Here is a 23,880-nt window from a genome sequence, read left to right as displayed (position 1 = left end):
CAGTGGGAGTTGCTGGCTTCCAATATATCCTATGGAAGAAGAGGGAAGACTGGGAGAGTTGAGCTTTGGTCATCCTTTTCTGACCATGCTGGACCTCAAGCTTTACTTTGATGTGGCCAGTCCCCAGGTTCTTATGGACACATTGGGGTGACTAGCCCACCAAGTGACCTCCTCTTAGGATTCCAAATAGGGAGTGGGCTGGGACCCCTCTGTCCTAATTGTTTTCTTCGTCTTGCCAGGGTTTCATCCCAGGGAGAAGAACAGTGCACAGTCTGATTGTCTACCCCTTCACCTCTTTCTTTTCTCTGCTTCTAACCCACCTTCTGTCTTCAATAGCCTTGGATTATAAGGGGTGGGCTTCTCTTTTACTTCTATTTTATATACTTCCTTTTCTGTCTCTAGTTTTAAGGCCCTCTTATTTATACCATGGGAAAAATTCTATATCAGGCTGATATGTAAAATAAAAACAAAAGAAATGTAGACTTTCAAATCCATTTGCCTGGTTTTAAAATGTCAGTAACTGATTACCACCTTTCTTTCTATTCCTTCTTTAAGAACCCAGTTCCCCCTCTGTCAACCCCATCCCCTACCTTCTGCCAAGAAAGGTGAGTAACTTGGCTATGGAGAGGACCAGGTTATGTGGATGTAAATCTACATTAATATTTTCCAAATATTTCTTCTTACACCTTTGACTAAAGAAGCCTAACTTATACAAGCAGCATAATACACAATTCACAATTCGCTTGTGGATAATTTCATCTTTCCTTTTTGCTAAAGCCTTTTCAAGAATGATCCAAAAGGGAGTTGAGCCAGAGTATAAAGAGAGACAGATGGGACCATCATATTGGCAGTGAGTGGGAGCAGGAGACTCTGGTCAGGTTTGGGGAACAGAAGCTCACCCATCCTCATGATGCCATCAAGTGATGTAAACACTCTGGAACCCAGGTGCCATCTGTGGAGACTGTGGGAAGCAGGGGCAAGAGAGTTGACAATTCTAATCATTGTATAAATTACTGTATTTGAGTTCATCTAAACATGATTAGGATACAAGGCAAGTCAAAGGCTAAGAATTAATCAGTTGAAGTGGTGATAAAGAAAGAAACAATATGAACCCTCAAATTTTTGACTGAAATTCTCTCTCATATGAGGTGGGATTTGTTGCCCTTTAAATCAGTTACTCGCTATTTTTCTGTGCTCTGGATGGGAGAGAGTCTAGATGTTTATCAAGTTTGGAAAGAAGTAGTGGGAGCCTGAAATAATCAAGACACTAATAAAAAGCCACAAGGTGAGAGATTAGAAGGTTCTTTATGACTTTCCTGAGCAGAGGTCCTATCCTGGATCAGCTAGTCACAGTGAAATAAAGAGATGAAAAAATGATTGACATTAGGTTTCTCACTGTTGTGAGTAGGGGAGAAGCAAGGGGAGAAGGCTGGAATAATCCATGTGGTAATGGATAAGAATGGAGACATCAGTATGAACTCATGCTTAGCTTAATATAGATACAGATGGTTACATTTGGAAATATTGTAGGTATGTGTATAAATATAATGTATACACATTTATCCCCTTGCTCTGCCAGCCTGTGAAATGACACCCTAGTAGCTGTGAGCACATTTAGTTCCAAGATTCCAGTTTCTAATATTATTCTCCAATAAAAGGAACCAGGGTACCTTAGAAAAGTGGCTCATTTTAGGATACAGGCAAAAAATATACAAAATGAGCCTGGACCTCTCATAGAGCCAGAAAATAAGGAAGAATTAAAAAAAAAATCCACATTGATGGGGATATGTGAAGGGAACCCAGGAGCCAAATGAAAGCACTCTCAATGGCCAAAGCTGAAACAATTTGAGTAACAAAATAAAGTTGTATTGAGTTATAACCCAAATTATAAAACATTCATAACAGGGGATAAATGTGACTTTACAGAGAAAAACTTGAAAAAAAATACCTCAACCAGGAGAACATGGTTAATAATATCAACAGTGATCAGGTCATGTACCCTAGATATGATGTGATGAGAATGACATTTCAGCTCTGTAGTTTTCTTTCCCTAAACACATTACCCCAGTCTAATCATGAGAAAACACCAGACAGAGCCCAAGTGAGGGGCATTCTATAAAATACTTGACCAGTACTCCTCTGCACTGTCCAGGTCATCAAGAACAAGGGAAATCTGGGGCACCTGGGTGGCTCAGTCAGCTGAACTTCTGACTCGATTTCTGCTCAGGTCATGATTCCACAGTTCGTGAGATCGAACCCTGAGCTGGGCTCTGCGCTGACAGTGTGGACCCTGCTTGGGATTCTCTCTCTTCCTCTACCTCGGCTCCTCCTCTGCTCATGCTATCTCTCTCTCAAAATAAATAAATAAACTTAAAAACACAAAACAAAACAAGGGAAGTCTGAGAAACTATCATGGCCAAGAGAACTAAGGAGAGTTGATGACTAAATGTAATATGGTATCCTGAATGGAATCCAGGAGGAGAAAAAGGTAAAAATGAAGGAAATCTGAATAAAGTATGGACTTGAGTTAACAACACATTATAAGCATTGCTTCAATTAATCAGGACAAGTAGTTAGCAATACAAGAAACTGGTTGATGGACATATTGTAGCAGGATTCTTGCACAGAGTCCTGACACCGAGGCTTTTCTTTCCAGGAAGCAACTTTATTCCTGCCAGCACCACTCAGTTGGGTTAGTACCGGAAGAATTGAGACCCGAACGTCACGTGGTGTAGTTTTTTATATACTTTTTACTTCTTTGTCTCCCATATATGGTAACATGAACAGGCAGTCTGATTAAGTGGTCTCAAGTTACAAGGTCACCAGGGATGTTGTCACATCCGTGTATAGCCAGGTTGCCTTGAGGTTTTTTTCCCTTTGGGAGGGGACCCTGCCACAACATGGGAATCCTCTGTACTGTTTTTGTACTCTTTCTATTAATCTAAAACTATTCTAAGATACGGAGTTTATTTAAAAATGACTGGCATTGCAGCTTGTGGTGTGGTAGAAAAGACTGATAAATCGGCATCATTTTTTGTCCCTCTCATGTCCCAGGAACCGGGAAGGTTCCTTTACATTTTCAAGCCTGTTTATTTATTGTCTGGGGGACAATAGTGCCTTTGTCACAGAGTTGTGGCAATGATGAAATGAAATAATGCATCTGAGGTTCTACACCCAGCACAGGGAAAATTCTTGATAGCTCCCTTCCCTTCCCTTCCTCTATCCTTCTCCCCCCACGTCCCTTCTTCCCCTTCCTCTTCCCTCTTGCCACAGAAGGCCACAGTGCTCTGTGGCCTTGCTTTAAGTATCACTCATCCACTCTTGCGGTGCCTGGGTGGCTTGGCTGGTTGTCTGACTCTTGGTTTCTGCCCAGGTCATGATCCCACCATGTGTGAGATCAAGGGCCCCTATCCCCTTGGGCTGGGCACTAAGCATCGAGCCTGCTTGGGATTCTCTCTCCCTCTCTACCCCTCCCTACTCATGCTCTTGCTTTAGCTCTCTCTCTCTCTCTCTCTCAAAATAAATACATAAACTTAAAACTAAGAATAGTTTACCCACTCTTTTAAAAGCCTTCCTTTTCTTGCCTTTTGTCCCTCAGTTCTGGTCATGTCGTTTAACAAGCTAATTCCTGCATTCATCCTTTTTAAGAGGTCCTTTCCTGATAATATCTTTGCCTTTTGACAAAGTGACTCATTCCTCATGGGACAGGGGTACAGGTAACCCATGTAGGAGGCAGATGGCTATCTGCTTGTCCATCAGGCTAGCCTTCTGGACCTTTCCTGGTAATCACTGCTCCAAACCAGATCCTTAATTAACGTTCACAGAGCCTGTCTGGTGCAGCCATAATGGACACTGAACAAGAGAAGCTGAAGCCTGAACTTGAGACCCAGCTCTGCTGCCAGTGTGTCAACTTGGGGGAGACTCCCTCCTTCCCTCAACCCTGATTTATTCGCCTCTAAAATGGGGAAGCAACTGGCCTAGTCTCTTTCACAATGTCCAAGAATCAGTGAATACAATAATGACAGCTAACACTTGCTGAATGCCTAAGCTATACCAGGTGATTTCCATGCATTTCTTCCTAACAGTTTTCTCCTCATAGCAGATGCTATTATCACCAAGTTTCAGTGAGAACATTGGCCCTTGGATATGTTAAGGCCCTCATCAAAGGTCATGTGGCAAGTAAAAAGTGGAGTCAGAATTCAAACCCAGGTCTCCTGGTTTCAAGTCTGTGTTTTACATTGATGTTGGATTCTCACTTTACTGCCCTTAGCGGTTCATGCCAATGATTGCCTCCTTAGTTGTAGTGGAGACAGTCCTGGATTTAAACCTCGATCAAGTACATGCATAAGGTATTTTGTATGTATGACTTTTGCAATCCCCCTTCCTCCATCCACATGGGGGTAGTAAGAGACTTGGTGGGTTCCTATGTTTGAGAAGGATGCCACCAAGTTAATTGCTTATTCCAAGAGGTATCTCTCTACCCTCCTTTTCTGCTATTTGCTTTTTTTGTTTTCACCATTGTAGTTAGTAACTCACTTTATTAAAATGAAGTATTTTTTCCCCAATGCTCCTTTCTTCACAGTTGATTTAGTTTTGTAAACTAGTGTGTCATAAACTTTAACTTGCATGCACTCACTGGCAAATCTTATCAAAATGCAGATTCTGACTCAGGAGGTCTAGGATAGTGCCTGAAATTCTGTATTTCCAATAAACTCCTGGCCTTGCCCACAGAGAACCTCCACAGACATTTCTTTTTCTGAACCAATGTTGAGGTTGACTGTTCCTTGTGGTATGATGATTGCAAGATACTGTCAGTGATAACCATCAGGAAACTTTGAAAGGACAAGGTTTAGTACTCACCTATCCTAGAAGGTGTGGGCATGCCATCCGCCACACAGGGAGATTATGAGGAGGGAGGGTGAAAGGGTGGGGTGCCTAGAGTTTTGCAGGTTCACTCTTTATAGATTAATTTAAAACCTAAGAGCAGGAATTAAAGCTCTGGAAGGGAGACACAACTGGTCAAAAGATCAGTTATCTAAGACAATGAGAGATGTCTCAAAGGAAATTTGGGGGGTTGGGCCTGGCTTTTTATCTAGTGGTGTAGCTGGTAATGTGTTTATTGGAGACAGCTGTCTTTTTCTTTTAATATATGAAATTTATTGTCAAATTGGTTTCAAGACAGCTGTCTTTAAGTGGATGCCTTTGCAATCTAAAACCTTAAAGCCACGTACTTGCATTATAACAAAAACAAAACAAAACAAAAACAAAAACAAAACAAAACAAAACAAAACCAAAAACCAAAAAACAACAAAAAAAACCCACAACTGTTGTGTGGGGCTTATAGGGGGTGGGGAGGAATGCCAGAGAAGAGACTCAATTTTGCCATACAGTTTCTTTCCAGGGTGTGAGAAATGGGGCAAGTCCTGAGCAGGTGTACATCTGACTCCTAGATGTCAAGGTCACCCTTTCCACACTGAATGGTCTGTTTAAAAGCTTCTCTGCTTTATCTTTTTTTTTTTTTTAAGTCTCAGCTACTAGGTTTGCATTCTTTTAGAAGACAGGCTATGCCCTGTACATTTATATTTTTATTCTATCATCTAAATAGAACCTGGCTCCAAGCAGGAGCCTGTGTAAGGAATGATAACTAGATAAATAATACAAGATGCCAGCTTCTTTGAAAAGGTTTTCCTTGTAGGGCATTTTAAATTAAGCAATTGCTAGCCTTTCTTGCATGAAATGTTGGCTTAAATACTCCAAAATTTAATGTGTTTATTGACCCAAGTTTAAAATAAGATATACATTCCTATAACTTTATACTGTGAAGAATTTTTTTTTTTAAGGTAGCCTCCATGCCCATTGCAGGGCTTGAATTCATGACCCTGAGACCAAGAATCGAGTTGAGATCAAGAGTCTGATGCTGAACCGACTGAGGCACCCACAAGCCCCTGAAGAATTTTAAATAGTCAAAATCAAACCACCAATTATTAAGGAAAACGATTGTGGACTCAAAGTCAGATTTAGTGGCTATAGTTAATTAGGATAAGTAACATTGTAAAGTCCAACATTGTAAAGGAAACTTGTTTGTAAAGTCCAAGGGGAGAGATTTCCTTCATGGGAGGTGGGGAGGGAGCCGGCAGGTTATTTGTACCAGAACCGCCAGATAAAATACCATGGCGGCACACAGAATTTCTGCAGAAAGGATACTGTCAGTGAAACAGGCGTGGCCCATGAGAAGTCAAACAGTCCATTTAGGATCTAACTTTTTAACTTGCTGTTTTTATAATTTTGTTGAATCAAATCAACTGGTTTTTTTCTGAAGGACTCTAACTCCATTACTAAGAAAAAGTTGGTTGTAATTTGTTATTTAGAGTGACAAGAACTTTGACTTTTTTTTCTTTTAGAAAGTGAGTGAGATTGAGGGAGAAGGACAGAGGAGGAGAGAGAGAGAGAGAGAGAGAGAGAGAGAGAAACTTAAGCAGGCTCCTCAAGGAGTGTGGAGCTTGATGTGGGACTTGATCCCATGACCCTAGGATTATGACAGCCAAAATCAACAGTTGGATGCTCAACCAACTGAACCATCCAGATGCCCCATGGATTTGACAGTTAAAAAAATACTTTATTTTTGAGAGAGAGAGAGCACAAGAGCAGGGGAGGAGCAAAGAGAGAGGGAGACAGAAGATCTGAAGCAGGCTGTGCACTGTCAGTGCAGAGCCCGACATAGGGCTCAAACCCACAAACTGTGAGATCATGACCTGAGTGGATAGACATTTAACTGAGCCACCCAGATGCCACAACACATATTTATTAATCATTTACTATGCATAATGCAAGTGGTAGGATACCTACTATTCTGCTCTGTGCAAGTCCCATCAATAGGAGAATGTATGAAGGGAAAGTGGAAGTATCTTTAAAACTGAAGTGAGTCAAAGTGGGAGGTACTTATGAGGTCCTAGATTGGTCTGCGGAATATTTACATCGGTAGGGAGCACAGAACCCTGCAGGTATTTGGAGAGAGCTGTTGTATGCCTTGGCCTGAATCTCCTCCTCCTCCTCCTCCTCCTCTTCTTTTCTCCTTGTCCTTCTCCTCCTCCTCCCCTTCCCCCTCCTCCTCCTCCTCCCCCTCCTCCTCCTCCTTCTTCTTCTTTCTTCTCTTCTTCTGGTATTAATATGGTATTTTAATTTTCTTAAATTGAAGTATAGTTGACATAATATTTGTTTCAGGTGTACAGCATAGTGATTCAACAATTATGTACATTATGAAATGCTCACCATGATACATGTAGTCCCCATATGGAGTTATTACAATATTATTGACTATATTCCCTATGCTGTATTTTTCATCCCTGTGATTTCTTTGTTTTACAACTGGAAGTTTATACTTCTTAGCTCTCTTCATCTGTTTTCCTTATCCCCTCATCTCCCTCCCCTTCTGGCAACTACCGGTTTGTTCTCTGTATTTCTCCTAATATGAAACAGTATTTATCCTTACTGTGTCCTTAGAGTGTGTCCTTATCCTTGTGTCCTTAGAGTGACACAAGAGGCACTCTAATTTCTATTTCATTTTTAAAAAGTGCTAGTTTATGACCTTCTGGTGGGTGGTCAGCATGAGTTTGAAAAACAGAGCCTGGCCACTCCAGTATCAGTAGCACTTGGGAGCTTGTTAGAACTGTGTAGGCTCTTGGTGTCTTCCCGCACCTCCAACATCATAATCTGCATCTAAGGTGATTTTACAATTACACAGTAATCAAAGTATTCTAGCGTTGTCCCAGCTGTGCTGAGAGGAACTGGGGACAAAGTAGGGACTTGACATAGGTTGTAACACTGGAAGGGGCAGGGGATCGGTTTCATGAGAGCAGTAGTCTTCTGAGATGTCCCTAAGGGACAGGTGAGTCACAGAAGCTAATGGGATTATGAGACCTGGCATTCTTGACCCATAGACGACATTGTGCCTGACAACTTCGGAGACTCTGGGTCTGGTTGTGCTGGGAAGGGTTGTGGCCCCTCTGCAGATGTTCCTTAGCTTTGTTCCCCACCAAGGCTTTTAAATTCTGTCACTGGATGGTTTAGTCTCAGAATACCTACAAAGACCGTAAATTTGAAGCAAGACCCTCTTAGGTTCAGAGGTGTGCAGTCCACTTTTTTTCTTTAATGTTTATTTTGAGAGAGAGAGAGAGAGGGAGAGACAGTGAGCAAGCGTGAGTGGGGGAGGGACAGAGAGAGAGGGAGGCAGGCTCCAGGCTCCAAGCTGTCAGCACAGAGCCCAACGTGAGGCTTTAACACACGAACTGTGAGATCATGACCTGAGCTGAAGTTGGAAGCTTAACCAATTGAGCCGCTCTGGTGCCCCTTAGAATGGTCATTTTTTTTTTTTTTAAGATTTTTAAGTAATCTGTATATCCAACGTGAGGCTTGAACTCACAACGCCAAGATCAAGAGTCATGTGCTCCACCAACTGAGCCAGATAGGTATCCCTAGGATGGTCATGTTTTTAAAATACTTAGAAACAAAAAGTCATGAGCTCCTTTAGCTTCCCCCACCTGGAATTAACATACCCATCATTGGAGCAAATCTGGCTTTCGTGTAGTGTTACTATGAATACTAAACCTGGTGAGTCTGTGTAAATGTTAAAAATTGAATAATTGTTGACACATGAGGCTTGCACTGGGCTTGCAGCCTCAGTCAATGCCTTCTTATGCTGTCTTCTCACTGCTGCCAAGCCCCAGGGACAGCAACAGGACACCTGCTGGAGACTCGTGTGGGCTCGCAGTGATGGCCAGGATGGTAATGACCAACAAGTCTGGTTTCCCAAATGACTGACCCAGTTATGTGATAGTTCATTGTGAAGCAAAACACACTTCACAGTGGTGGCTTTAACAGGGAAATTCCACTCTCTGCACAGGAGGACTTTGTTTCGGCCCTTCAGCTGTCAGACCTTTGCTGTCTAAATGTCAATACGACAAGGCATATGTTTAACCTAGCGGGAAGAATTTAGAATATTATCTGGCAGATTCAGGTTCCTAAACCTGACATTTGGGGCATGTTCAGATCTTTGGAGCTGGCATATTTTGTGGCCCAGGGTACATGAATAGTGACATCTCCTTTCCAATCTGCGCCTTTCCTTGCATCATAAGTATTAGATAAGAAAAAAATATATTTTTCTCTATTATTAGCATCTTCTGGAATCTCACAGTTTGGAAACTGGGGAATAAATTTTTTCCACACAAATGTGAGGGTCTTAAAAAAAACCTGTCTTTTTTTTTAAAAAGAAATTTAAAAAATATTTATTTTTGAGAGAGAGACAGAGTGCAAGTGGGGGAGAAGCAGAGAGAGAGAGGGAGACACAGAATCCGAAGCAGACTCCAGGCTCTGAGCTGTCAGCACAGAGCCCGACATGGGGTTCGAACTCACGGACCCGCAAGATCATGACCTGAGCTTAACTGAGCCACACAGGTATCTCCCAAAAAGCCTATCTTTTTAATTCATTGTTCACTCTTGGTAAAATCCTGATGAAAGCAGGCAAGATAGTAACCACATATTTAAAAATGTGCAAAAGTACCACTTTCAGCTCCTCTCAGCAGTTCCAATGTTTTTCAGAGCAAACCTCCTATAACTATACTTTAGCTCTGAAATCAGATAAATTTGATGACAACAGAAATGATTGATTCTATTCCCTATGAAACAAGACAAATTATGCTTTGGGAGAAAATAATTTGCTATAAAGTATAAAATGTTTTAATATTTATATCTTATAATAAAACCATGACATGTTTATAAACACTCTATCAAGCATTTTTACAATGGGGCCACCGCTGACAACTAGAAATACGCAATAAATATGCACAGACACACTGAGTATGAAATATACATCTCGATTTTATAATTGTGTGTGCTTTATTTTTTACACAAATGGAATGGAAGTGTCGAATATTTACACTTAACAGGAGTGTAAGCTGTGCAGTGTCTCTGTAAACTCCAGCTCAGGCAAGGAGTATTTCCCCCCTCCCTCCCATCCTGCACTACAGCTCGATGGAGAAACATCCTGTCAGAGAGAAGCACAAAACTGTCATTTTGAAAGGATCTAACGGGTACAGCCTGGTGCACTCAGAAGTTAAGACACGCTTAGGAAACACAAATTCAAAAAGGAGAGAAGAAAAGTTTGCCATCCCATTGGGAGTCAACTTTGCCATTTGGTTGTCTGTCCTCATGAGTTGCTAGGGAGATTCTGTGTTCTGTCTCCTAGGTGATCTTTGTCTAAATCATCCACCTGTCTCAGCTCGTCCTCAGCTGCTACAAGAAACTGCACAGCTGTACAAGAAATGATTTCCAAAGCACAGTTTTCAGTGAGGAAGGATATTTACAGACTGGAGTGTGTGTGTGGGTTTCCATCCACATTCATTCATACCCGATGTGGTATGTGTGTAAATGATGTACATACCACATAGACCATACATACACATAAGTAAAATGCATATCCACAGAATTCTGGAGGGAGATCTCTGGCAAATCGGTTGTCAGCATGTCACTCCACATGCTTTAAGAGAAATGTCCCCTTTGCCCCCTAGGAGTGACAAATTACTATGTATGATAAACTTAGGAGCTAGCCTGAGTCCTTGACTTAAATACTTTTGTAGGAATTTAGGCAGGACCAAGACAGGAAAAAAAGAGATGTTAGTTCACCAGCAAGTCCATTCAATCTCACCAGAGCAATCACCAGCTGAAAAGCAGAGGGGGCTTCACATGAAAATGGGGGGAAAAAAAAGCTTATGAGTGGGGGAAAAATGTCTCTCTCCAAACCAAGGTGATGGCATGGCTTCAATGAGAAGAAAGAGGTTTGCTGTCAGAATGATTTTGGGGCCAGAGTCTGCCTTTATAGAGAGGAAGTGTCCTCAGAGCCACGGGATGATGCTGGGAGTGGGCTCACTTTGGACCAGCCTTCAGGCAGAGAGGCACCCAGGTGCCGGCAGGGCCCAGAGCTCATGCATCGTCGCTGCCAGGGCAGCGGTGCAGGCTGGCTCAGTGAGGCGTGCTGGAGCTGGCTCCAGTCTGGGACCTCATGCTCAGCTTTGCTTTCTGGGCTGCGCGGGTGAAACGGTGACCCAAAGGAATTGTGTCATCAGTCCAGTGTATGGACTTGCTGTCCGAATCAGCCATGAGCCCTTATAGGACAGAAATATTACGGAGTGAGGTATGGGAGAGATGATCAGAGGTGTGAGGAGAGGAGAAAGGACAGGAAGGGAAAGGGGAATGGGAAGGGGAGAGACTGAAGGAGACGGAGAGATAGGGGAGTGAACGGAGGGAGTAAACGAGAGAACGCAGAAGAAAGGCAATACTCAGGGAAGACAGGCCAGTAGGAGAAAGGGAGAGGTGTACACAAGAAGAGGTGGAATGAGACACACATGGAAGAGGGTGGGCAGAGGAGAAGAATGAGGAAAAACCAGAGGCGAGAGCCAGAGGAGCGGAGAGAGTTTCCCTGGCTCAGGGTCCTGAAGGGCTGGCAGTAGGATCTCAGACAGCTCACAGGCACCTGAGTGCGGCTTCAAAAAGGTGGGCTCACTGGGCAGAAGGAGCCACACCGAGAACTCGGGGCTGGGGGTGGGGAGGTGGGAGGAAGGCCGGCAAAGAAATGGCCAACAGATCCTGTGGGAGGAGAGCAAAAAACAAACGCCCCTGCAATTAGCTGACAAATGCGATTTTGATTTTGGTAAAGCTGAGACCCCCGTGGTGCTACACATTGTACCAGAGCATGAAAAATAGCACCAGTGACACGATCTGGCACTTTTCTGAAAGGGCCCAGCATGTGAAGGTGACATTGCGCCCCCAGCAAGCCTTCAGATTGGAGAGAGCTCCGGACAAAGTTTGCAGTGTTAGCACCAGTCTGGCCCCAGGCTCCAAGTGCATTTGCACCAGATGTAATCTGGGTAACTTTCCTGCCGTGTCCATACAAGTCATCAGATTTGCTGCAAAATACACCAGTCGTTGGAGCCATAGAGACCTCAACATTGGGAAGCGCAAGACAACAAAACAAATGGAGGTGTAAATTCTATAGGAAAAGACCCTCTCACCAATTTGCTTGGTGATTCTTCAAGCAAATATATATGTATATATATATTTATATAAATCTACATAAAAAAATCAGTGCAAATGCCGATTCTAATCTGGAAGCATCTACACTAGGAAAATAAATAATTATATTACTACAAAACCAAGGGTTGGTGGATCAATTTGATTGTACTCAGCCACAGCAATACTTAATATTAAATGGAAAGCACATCACACGACCCGCGGAAACATCTACTCATTAAGGACAGTCCTTTAAATAAATGGTTGCATGCTCAGTTGAGAAACCAAAGAAGTTATTATGGTGGCCTAAAAATAGAGCTGGGATCAGGAATGGCATTCTGGTGGCAGAAAACTTCTGGCAGCAATATTGATGAAAGTAGGCCTTGACCTGAAACTGGCGGATCGCAGCCACGGACATATCTCAAACATTTTGAATGCTCTAAGGAAGTCTCCGAAAAATTAACTTTCATCATAGGGAAAATGCATTGCTAGCCCTTCCATTGGCAAAGGCAGCCTCGAGACTATAGGTAGATGCATAATTTTGCATTTTTGTGTTTGGTTTGGTGACTGCAGGGAGGCAGACAGTGGTAGTGTAAGATGAACAACACTGGTTTTTGGAAAGAGACCCTCATCCTGAACTCTGATGTTCTTACTGTGAAGAAGCCCCATCACTGCTGATGGCTCTATCTCTTGCTCTCCTATCCCAGCCTGCATGCTGGTTTGCTGCACAGTGTGGCAGAATCCCTGCCAGGTCTGGATGTACCCCAGAAATAAGGCGATGGGGCTTAGTCTGGGCATGCAAAGAACCCAGAGTTGAGTGGTTATTGAGATCACTGAAAAGTCTCTCTCTAAACACCTTGGGCACAAGCAATGCTGATGTCATCATCAGCTCTAAAGTGGGATATAGGCTTCGGGAGTTTTTTTTTAAGTCATCATTATTATAATTGCTAAAAAATAAACTTGGTCCAGGTGCAGACCCCAAGAAAGGCAGTTCAACTGGTTGAGCTCAAAGTTGTTAATTGTCTTTCCTTGTGTTCTCTTTGCCCCGTACACAGAAACAAAAGTCTGCACCCCTCACCCCCAACCAGATACTTCCCTCTTCCTCAAAGAAATAGTGCTTCTTGGGACAGATCTCTCCATGGCTCTATACCATCTCTGGGTATTACAAAACCCTCAGTTACTTGTGAAACAGACAAAAAGAAAAGTCCTAATTACTCATGGTTGGCTAAAATACTAAATGATCCTTTAAGAATTGCATGTAAGTATCTAGGAACCAAGTTATTCAGCTATCTATTTGCATGGCAGGCCCAGGTTGTTTAACAAGATGAAAACAAAAACTTCCCTTTAGATCATTTGCATGAGTTTGTGTCTGAAAGCCATCAGCTTAAGAATACACTAATCAAATGTCTTCCAAAAATACCCACGAGCGCAACTCATTAAGGGATGTGCTCCATGAGAGTGTGTCACTAATATGGAAGGGAGATCATGGGAGGTAAGTGAGGGAGAAGTCTTTCTCAGACTTTGGAAGGAACTCAGATGCTCTTAATGGATCATTGGCAACAAAAGGGAGAGTGCAACTTTCAATTCTTGAATTTGATCATCTGCTGATAGTGCATACATTTAGTCTTTCAATTAGTCTTTACAAAATATTTCACAAAACTTTTTTTAACCTATAGAAATTCGTTTCTATACATTTGATATATTTTTATTGTATAAATTATTCTCATCTTTAGTGCCTTCTTTCAGCTTATAAATGGCAAAATAGACAATAAACAATCATAAAGCTAACCTCAGGTGGAATCCCCTCCTCTCAGTGAGGTCAGTCCTCCATACACTTGTGAATTTTATGAAATGCTCGTCTTTGTAGATGCCAGTCAGAGAAACTACACACTTATCCTTCCCTGATATTATGCCGTCTCCAAAGGGACTCCTTTCCTTTTTCCTTCTTTCTTTCTTTCGCTTGTTAAGAAATCAAAGGGTGTGCATAGTTATAAAATTCGAAGTGTACCAATTACAGATGTGGGTAATGGGAAGGTTGGTGAAGTTCAAGTGCTGGCAACTTTTCTTTAAAGCAAAAAACACAGAGAGCTCAGCAGCTAAATCAGCTCTGGACATCTGCCGGGGTGAGGAGGCTGCCCATCTCTTGGCCAGAAAGCCCGTCAGAGGTTCATCCCTACACCTGGCACTTTGAGCAAACCAAAGCCTTCCTGCATACTGCAGTGTCTTTTCTGTCCCACCCTTTGGGCCCTCCGTTTCCTTCATGGCTTCACACAGTTTGTGTTGTACATTCATAAGAATTCACATTGACTGCAAAAACATAAATGCAACAAAAACATAAAAGCCTCCAAGTAGTATATTATATATATTTTGTTCTTCTAAATGCTCTTCTGTCATTGTTGGAGGTGCAGTAGCTAATTTATAACTTCTCCTTTGAGGGAATCCAGATGAAAGGCCCAGATTGCTCTTCAATAACAAGCTTGCATTGATTATATATATCTTCTAAGGTGTCTCCTTGGACAATAGCTAGAACAAAAGCAAACACAGCAGAGTCAGGAATCATTCCCCGGTTGGTGAAGAACAGCCATCAATCACACTGCAGAAGCTCGAACCAGTGACAGACAAACTCATCTGGAAGCTTCATATTACCTTTCCTTAGTAAGAAAAAAATGGAAAATTTACTTAAGCAAGATCACATCAGTGATTAAAAGAAAAGAAAATGCTTTCAGTGCATGTCTTAGATCAGGTAACAAGTGTACCACAGTCTTTCTACTTTTCTACGTGTCTGTCTGTAATTCTGGAAAATGAATCATTTATATATTTAAATTTTATGGGCGCCTACACTGGGCTAGGCATTGATCAATTTTCAGACTGATATCTCCCTGCTCATCAAAGAAAGTTGGTCTCATGTTCTGTATGCTGTAATTACTCTGGCAGGTGCAGAAATTTAGACATTTTAGACACAGAGGAAATAATAAGGTTTGGAGGCAACTTTAGTTAAACCCTTGAACCCCAAACCCTTTAATAGGAACCCCCATTCATTCTCCAAGTGATCCGGTAAACTGATATTTCACCATCACAGGGCTGCTTGTATTGAGAATGCCTTATGACAACTACTTATAAGAAACATAAATAAGAGGAAATATAAACACCCTGATAACCTGCTTATTACCTAAAACACCAAGTCACCCGACAGTAGATTGAAGTACCTTTCATAATCTCCTTTGAACTAAAGTTATCTTACAGATAGATCTCCAAAACATGTCAGTACTATCTATAGGACATTAGGGATTAAAAATGAATTGATACTGAAAAATAGTTTAGATCTTCAAAAACAACCCTGAGAATATATTGACTATTGTATTTTATTTCTTTTTTTTTAATACTTTATTTTTATTCTATTTTATTTTTTTCTTGGTTAATCTTTTTTTTTTGAATTTTTTTTCAATATATGAAATTTATTGTCAAATTGGTTTCCATACAACACCCAGTGCTCATCCCAAAAGGTGCCCTCCTCAATACCCATCACCCACCCTCCCCTCCCTCCCACCCCCCATCAACCCTCAGTTTGTTCTCAGTTTTTAAGAGTCTCTTATGCTTTGGCTCTCTCCCACTCTAACCTCCTTTTTTTTTTCCTTCCCCTCCTCCATGGGTTTCTGTTAAGTTTCTCAGAATCCACATAAGAGTGAAAACATATGGTATCTGTCTTTCTCTGTATGGCTTATTTCACTTAGCATAACACTCTCCAGTTCCATCCACGTTGCTACAAAGGGCCATATTTCATTCTTTCTCATTGCCACATAGTACTCCATTGTGTATATAAACCACAATTTCTTTACCCATTCATCAGTTGATGGACATTTAGGCTCTTTCCATAATTTTATTGTATTTTATTTCTGATATGAACCACTGCTCAAAATGTGAATAATTTTGATCTGATATTTATACCTAGATGTTCTTTTAGGGTGACACATAATTAATACTTTTGTTACTGATAGAAATTTTACTTAAGATTACCTGATTCAACATATTTGCAAACTGCTAAGCCACTGGCATTGTCATATTCTGATTAAGAAGAAAAATAAATCATGTAACTTCTCACAAGGAAATTCAGGAGGAAATTTCCTGCTTTAATTTTTTTTTTTTTTGAGAGAGAGGGAGGGAGAGAGAGTGAGGGAGGGAGAAAGGGAGAGAGAATCTTTTTTTTTTTTTAAATTTTTTTTCAACGTTTTTATTTTTTATTTATTTTTGGGACAGAGAGAGACAGAGCATGAACAGGGGAGGGGCAGAGAGACAGGGAGACACAGAATCGGAAACAGGCTCCAGGCTCTGAGCCATCAGCCCAGAGGGGAGAGAGAATCTTAAGCAGGCTCCACACTCAGGGTAGAGCCCAACTCAGAGTTCAATCTCCAGATGGTGAGATGGTGAACCACCCAAGGAATTTCTTGTTTCTAAGCCATTTGTTGTTGTAAGGCAAACTCCACACAGTTTGATTACTCTTTGGATTCGGTCAGTGTTTCATGAAAGTAAGGATAGAGAACCCAGGATACCTGGGGCAAGAAAATCTTCCTCTATTCCCCAAACTTAATGTTTCTAAGGAAATGTTTAAAAAGAAAAAGGAAAAAGGGGCATGTGGGTGGCTAAGTCACTTAAACATCCAATTCTTAATTTCAGCTCAGGTCATGATCTTAATGGTTGTGGGAATGAGCCCTGGGTCTGGATCTGCACTGAGCAGAGAGCCTGCTTGGGATTGTCTCTCTCTCCCTCTCTCTCTGCCCCTCCCCTGCTCGTGTACACGTCTCTCTCTCAGAGTAAATCAACATTTAATAAAAAAGTAAAGGAAAAAAGTCTTGCACTGGGACTTGATGTAGAATTAATGGAAACACTGGGAAGTGTTTCATGATCATGTTCAAGTGCTGCTAATGGGAACACAGACCTGCAGGTCACTGAAGCAGAGAATGGAGCCCTGAGACTGCTTCTCATGAGTCACCACTTTGGATGCTGCCTATCTGAGCCCTAAAAGTTTCTTTTTTTTAAAGTTTTCTGTTGATATCAGGGAGATAGTCTAGTGAGGTACCAAATCCCTAAAATCTTCTTAATAGCAGGAGATAGCTCAGTGCCATACGTGACTCATGGTTTTGGGTAGGGCCAGTGGGAACCTGGAAACTGGCTGCAGTTGAATCCAGAGAAGAGAAAACCCAAAGTTCTGGATCAGATAGGTAAAGCAGAGGGAAATTAGGGCTTCTCTGTGGGAAGGTTTTAGGGCCAGGTATACCAAGCCTGGACTCCTCTCTAAATGCCAAACATCAGACCGTTGATTGTTTCTCTCAGCGTACAAGGGTAAATGAACTTACCTGTAAAATATTCTCCAAATTCTTGTTCTAGCTTAATTGCACGATCATAGGTTTTCTTCGCTTGTTCCTCTGTTAGACGTTTATTCATCTCCCTGGGAAAATGAGGTTTTGGTATTAGAACATTCGGGGAAGTACCTGACAAATCCTGACAAACTAAAATATGTGGCAAAAATGAATCCTGCAGGAGGCACAGTAATCTTAGCAGCTTCCTAGTCCTCATTTGGGATTCTTCTTTGCGGAAATAATTTCAGCAATGAGGACCCCCCTCCCAGAGAGCTCACTGTCTTGGTTCCATCCTGGAACCGAGATTGATGCAGAATCTATCTGTTTATGATTTCCTGTCACTGGTTCCTGTTCTGTTCCTGTTCCTGTTCTGTCCTCTGCAGTCACACAGAGTGGGATGAAACCTCTTCCCTCCATGACAGCCACCGGGTCTTAAAATCAAGTGCTCACGTGTCCTTTGAGGCTACCACTCCTTCAGAATAAACTGTCCTACTTCATTCATCTGCTCTCTCATTGGATGTGATTTCCAAATCCTAACCTTCCTGGTTACTCTTTGGACTCTTTGACTGACTTGATCTGTCTTAAATATGGGACATAGATTCGAATGAAATCTTCCAGGGGTGGTCAGAAGTGGGAGAAGAGATGGAGAGAAGGGAAGGGACATCACAGCATTTTGTACCTCATCACATCTGACAGAACTAGACTTGATTGTTGGCAGGTCCTGCTTTCACAGAAACCTTTGATTTCTCCACTCTCTGTCCTCCCCAAGGGCTGTGGCTCATCATCAGTGTGTAACAGGAAATGTGTGGAGTGGAGAAACAAAGTGCTTCCTGAGAAAATATTACAGGCCCCTTAGGCATATGTACTTTCAGGCCAAAGAAGCATTCTGCCACTCTCCCTGCTCAACTTCTGCAAAGGGTGAGTCCCCTCTATAGAAACAAGAGCCCTGAACTTCTCTGTTTTTGTAATCAGTTGGCTTTACAAGTATCTGCTGAAGGAGGTGTGAATAAATGGACAGAGAGAGAATGTAACAATCCAATGTGCTGGGAGAAAATATTTTCAAATAGATTATAATCAAGCAACCTACATAGGGAGCCAGGGTAGAGGATCTTGGTAAGAATCTCCAGTGTTGACTTGGTCTTGTTGCTCTTCTGATAGGAGAATGGGCTATAAAGGCATTATGCCTGGGACTCTCTGTCCCTTTTTTTCTGTCAGTCTCTCAAAGATGGTGTATATAAGTGATCCTTAATCATTGTGAGATTATTTAAGTCCAACCTAGGCTCAAGGATAAATTCAGTGGGAAGAAAATGGAAAAATAATCCAATCTCCTGATTCCTACTTAGCAGCAGCTTTACCTTTCCATGTCATCTAGGTGTTAAAATTCTTTGCCTACCCAACAAGCTGTACTTCACTAAATAAAAATGATATTGTCTTCCCATTTTTTCTTAATCAAAGACATTTTATTAACCAAAGACTGACCATTCTTTCCTCTGATCATCATATGAATACCAGTGTGGCTGCGCTGGGCTGATAAAAGTCTAGCCAAGAGTGAAGATACCTTGGTTGGCCCACTGGGATGCATCACAGGGGCACATAGAATATTGAAAGCATTGCTGCCTTTGCATGCCACTGAAGAAGCCAGAGATTAGGGTGTGGGACAGGTGGATTTAGAGCAAGTAGCTGTGGCCTGAAGTAATAAAGGGACTTGTAAAGGTAAAAGAGGAGATCTGCTGTCTGAACTCAAAGTTTTGGAGTTCTTTTAAAACAATTTTAGTCAAATAGACTTTCCATTATACCAAGACTTTCCTAAGAGGCTTATTTGGAAAAAAAAAATTAAAGAACTAAAGTCAGACATTAACATGATTTTAGACATGATCTGATGGCTGCAGTATAAAAAAGTATCTACAATTCTTCTCCCAAACAGCACGAGCCCCAGAAGCTGAGAGTGCATGTCACCCTTGGGTACAGAAGATGCTGGGCTAATCCCAGGGATACTTTTCATAGAAAGATAGGGTTTTGTTCCAGATGTCAAGAAGTCATGTGGCTCTGGACCTCCTTTGACTTGCCTGCCTCATGCTAGCCTATGTTCTTAAAATTCCCTTTGCACTTACTGTAGCCATGACTGAATTTAGATTTTTATCCTCTAATATATCATCTATTATATACTTTGTCTCCTTGCCTAATTTAAGAGTTCTTTGAGGGCAGAGACCAGGGCTTGTTCATTAGCACGTGTCATGGGGTCTGGCTCAAGACTTATTTGTTGAATGAGTAAGTGAATGGATGAATGGAGAACTGGACAAATAAACATAATTATGATACAGTTGAAGACAGCAGTAAACATGGGTCACTGTGGGAGCAAGAAGGCAAAAACAGATTGGGGGTGGCAAGGTAAAGAGACACAGGAAGCTTCACACTGCCATGGCATGGGGGTGAGGAACAGAAGTGGCACAGCGGCACGCTATAAAAAGAACATCTCTTTTATACACGCCCTTGATTTTATGCTCCTCTGAAGAATCAGCTATGTATGTACTAATAAGCTCTGTGGTTTGATGTGGATGATGTACTTGAGAAATAATGTGTGTGATGATGTGTCAATGCCTAAATGTGACAGCCGCCATGCTTTTGTTCCAGTTGACCTAGCATTCACTCCTCCCCGGGGAATGGGCAATCCATGCTAGCTTTGCTCCTAAAGTAAAACCCATGGAAAAGAGTGAACGGGAAAGTAAACATCCAGCCTTTAATAATAAGATCACATTGGTTTGAATGTCACCATTACTGCACTCGAGATTCATGAATATGGCTGCAGCAAATTATGTCGGATTCACTATCTCATTGTGGAAGCCAGCCTTCAGTATGTTTAATTTTCCTTGGTGATAAGTGTCTGTGACAGCGCCCCAGGCAAAACTAAATAAGTCATCTCATAGTTATGGAAGGAAGTAGACCTTCTCCCACCGAGCACCAGATGGGAATGTCTCCCAATATCACACTAAAGCAAATGTGCCAAGGCTGTTTCTCCCTCAGGCTTCACTTCCCTGGGAAGCCATTTATCTCACTGTGTATTTATGATGTGAAAAATTATTTTTCTGTTTCTGAAACAGGACTTTAAGATGTTATTCCCCAAAGGTGAGGGCCATTTTTCTATTCTTCATAATGTTGGCATTGCTAATAATATTTATGAAGCTCTTTGCAGATTATAAATCATTTTTACATCATGAAATTCATGGTTGCTTAATTTACTTTGTTCACTGCCCAACCTGGTATCCCATATGAAGAGAAATGTGATGCAGGTTATCAAGGATAATACTATCAAGAACTAGTATCTTATCATCAACACATGTTTTTCCATGTACCAGCTATGGGCAAAGCTCTTTATGTTATAATTTAACACTTAAATTCTTGGGGCAGAAGGCACTTCAATGACCTCTTGATTTTATTTCTTCATCCTGGGAAGAACTTTTGTCCATCTTTTATTTATGGGAATAAATACGTCTCTGGCGATTTCCCCAGAGGCTGACTGTGTATTTAACTTAATTCTCTTATGTTGCAATTCTAGCTACTGCAGCTTGCTTTGCTTCTTCACTCTTCGAGAAGACATGGAACAGCTAGCTGATACCTTTTGCAAGTAATTGTTTCACCTCTGGGATTATGTAATTTCCTTTTCTTTGGTCTTTCCACACACCCTGTTTTCCAGTCTCTGGTTCACTTCTGAACCTGGTCAAATGCTCTAAGATCTTGAGGCCCAACTGGAGGCACATTTGAGCAAAATTGTTGCAACAGACACACTGGCATTATCTCTTGTGGCCTCTTGGAAAAGGTAGTTTATGAGTTTTGTAATGATAAAATGGTTTTATTCCTTTTACAATAAAATAACTTAAAAATTTTAACAGTTATAGTAGCTACTATTTATTGAATGCTTACCCTATGCTAAAGACCAAATGGAGAACTTTGCATTCATAATCATGTTTAACCTTTGTAGTAGCTGTGAGGTACACATTATTACCTAGTTTAGGTAATAGGTACACATTATGCCTAGTTTAGAGGAGAGGAACTAAATCTGACAGAGGTCAAGCAGCTTGCTGAGGTCACATAACTGATCAGGGGCCAAGGGAAAAAAAACCACACCAAGCCTGACCCATTTTCAAGTCCCTGCTCATAGCCTCTTTGCTCTGCTACTTTTTTTGGCTGCCACAGCCTCGCATTTGTTTGAGAGTTGTCTAGAAAGCAAAGCCAACAATTTGTATCAAATTGCCACTGAAAATATGTTACTTTATAGTAAGGTTGTGAGTATTTGCCCAATTTGTTTACTGATTTTTTTGAAGGAAGATATTTTGTCAGTCCTCTGAAAAATAAAAAGAACAACAAAAAAAATCTGAGTCATACAGATTTGCCTGATTCATAAACATGCACTGGTATGGAGCCATTGGTGTGAGTTACAGAAGTGTTACTGCCATGTTGCTAAGAAAACTCCCTTTTAAGGATAGTGGTTTACAGACATGAGGTTTTAAGAAATAAAAGAATTATCTGCTAGAAAAAAATGAAATGTCAATAGAAAGAGTCTAAAATACTGTCTGTTCCCTCTAGAAAAACCCACACATTTAAAAAGATTTACTAATGGAACTGCTTTCAGAAGAAAGAGACAAGCAAAGATGATCACTTCCTCGCATTTGAAAACCAAACCGAACCAACATACCTTTAAAACAACAAAACAAAACAAGCCAAAGAAAAAAAAAATCACACACACACACACACACACACACACGCACACACACAACAACTTGTGAAATGAAAATAAAAATCAAGAAGCATTAGGAAAGACATGTTAGGGAATTACTGACGTTATGTCTCTAGAGGTCCAAAAACATTTTAATGTATTTTTTAAAAAGGAAATGCTTTAAAAAATCAACAATGGAACTTCTGACTTATAAGCATTTGTGACAAAGAGCTGTTAGCAATTTGCTGTGTTATGTGGAACAGGGTGACAGCCTCCTGTGCACTCCACTTACATGAGAGGTTCCAGAGATTTGGGCTTAATGAAGATGGCAATGGGATAGAGCTGGGCAACTTGTAACCGCTTGATAGCATTTCCTGACACATCAAGTATACAGTGTTTGCCCTGGTAGAAAGAGAAGAAAAATATGGAGTTAATCCAGAAAGAATGATCATAATCCAACCAAAACAAACAAACAAACAAACAAAAAAAAAGTAAGTGTGTCTTAGAGGAAGGTAAGGGATACTGAATTCCTAAAGGTTGATAAAAGGTCATTGCAAAGCATAAATGAAAGTTGACATACAGGGTCATCATCGAATACTTTTGATAACTCGTATTTATGATTCCTTTACTAAGTGCCTGCCACTGGGATAGAGATTTTACATGTGTTATCTCAGTTAGCTTAATTTTCTGAAATAAATATCTGATGTTTCACACAAAGAAGATATGTGGCATTATGTAATGTGACCGGGTCCACGCTCATGGAGCTGTCATAATCCGTCTCTGAAGACAACTATCAACAAGAAATTCCCAAATCTATGAGATAGGTATTATCAGCCACATTTTTACAGAAGATAAGACTAAGGCTTAGAAATAATATGTAACTTGCCAAAATCTTAGTGCTAGAAGAAATCAAACCCAAGTCTTGAAGCACTGACAGAATTGTTGGTTGGAATCAATAGATACCTCATTGCTTTACCCTGACCAATGTTGAATCTAAAAGAATGGTAATCACGTGAATTTGGAACAATTCCATAAACATTTGTTGAGCGATTTTATGTGTCCTGCCCTGGATATGCTCAATCTAGTATAGCCAAGGACAGACACCTAAAGAGTTACCTTAACTATTTTATCTTAAGTGCTGAGAGAGAGTGTATGCACTGTGCATATAAATTTCTTGTTTGTTAAATGAAAACCCTATTACATATAGCACACCTCATTTAACTTGGCTTCCACTGCAATGAGTTCTCAGAGCAAGGAGTTGCTTGCTTTATAAAGTATTTCTGGAAAAGTAGATATATTTGCCAAATATGATATTCTAACTCCCGGGGAGAAATGGCCTCATTATGCTGAGGCCAGAAGAACTTTACAAAAGAAGAGAAAAAACATATTGTGCAGATAGGAACAGTCCTAAATCAATAACGGGGGATTAAAAACTGTATAAGAGTTTCATGTGTATTACCCACGTGAAAACAAAGAGACCCCAATGAACACTTGAGCTCTTCTAGGAGAAACATACTAAGATGGTTCAACCCTATATCACTTAAGTAATTGCAAGTTTGCTATTTGTGAAATACAGCAGCTATACAAGATGTCTAAATGCTGTTTGATTATTCACTGGCCAGAACTTTTCAAGTTAACAAAGGTTATAGCTACATTTTAAAGGGGAGAACAGATGTAATAATCAGGAAAATGGTTAGAAACAATATGATGAAGCTCATAGAACCTAATTTTTGAGAGAGAGGAAGAGACACAGCT

General features: G+C 41.0%; 1 protein-coding gene across 10 annotated transcripts in view; it reads right to left on the bottom strand.

Annotated features, from left to right (window-relative positions):
* Nucleotides 1–14,476: 14,476 nt before the first annotated feature.
* The window catches only part of DLG2 (discs large MAGUK scaffold protein 2), a 1,224,822-nt gene continuing 1,215,418 nt past the window's right edge, over nt 14,477–23,880 (bottom strand). For all 10 annotated transcript variants that reach the window (XM_047070845.1, XM_047070851.1, XM_047070843.1 and 7 more), the window contains 3 exons: nt 22,418–22,527; nt 17,412–17,503; nt 14,477–14,583 (listed from right to left, as the gene is read on the bottom strand). In XM_047070845.1, the coding sequence (XP_046926801.1) occupies nt 14,477–14,583; nt 17,412–17,503; nt 22,418–22,527 (309 nt within the window). The remainder of the gene's footprint in view (nt 14,584–17,411; nt 17,504–22,417; nt 22,528–23,880) is intronic.

This window comes from Lynx rufus, unplaced genomic scaffold (assembly GCF_022079265.1).
Source record: "Lynx rufus isolate CCGP_SWC_20201006 ecotype Redwood Valley unplaced genomic scaffold, mLynRuf1.p SCAF_9, whole genome shotgun sequence".
In the NCBI taxonomy this organism is placed as follows: Eukaryota; Metazoa; Chordata; class Mammalia; order Carnivora; family Felidae; genus Lynx; species Lynx rufus.
Note: the sequence above shows the minus strand (reverse complement) of the source record. Positions and strands in the feature narration are given on the sequence as shown.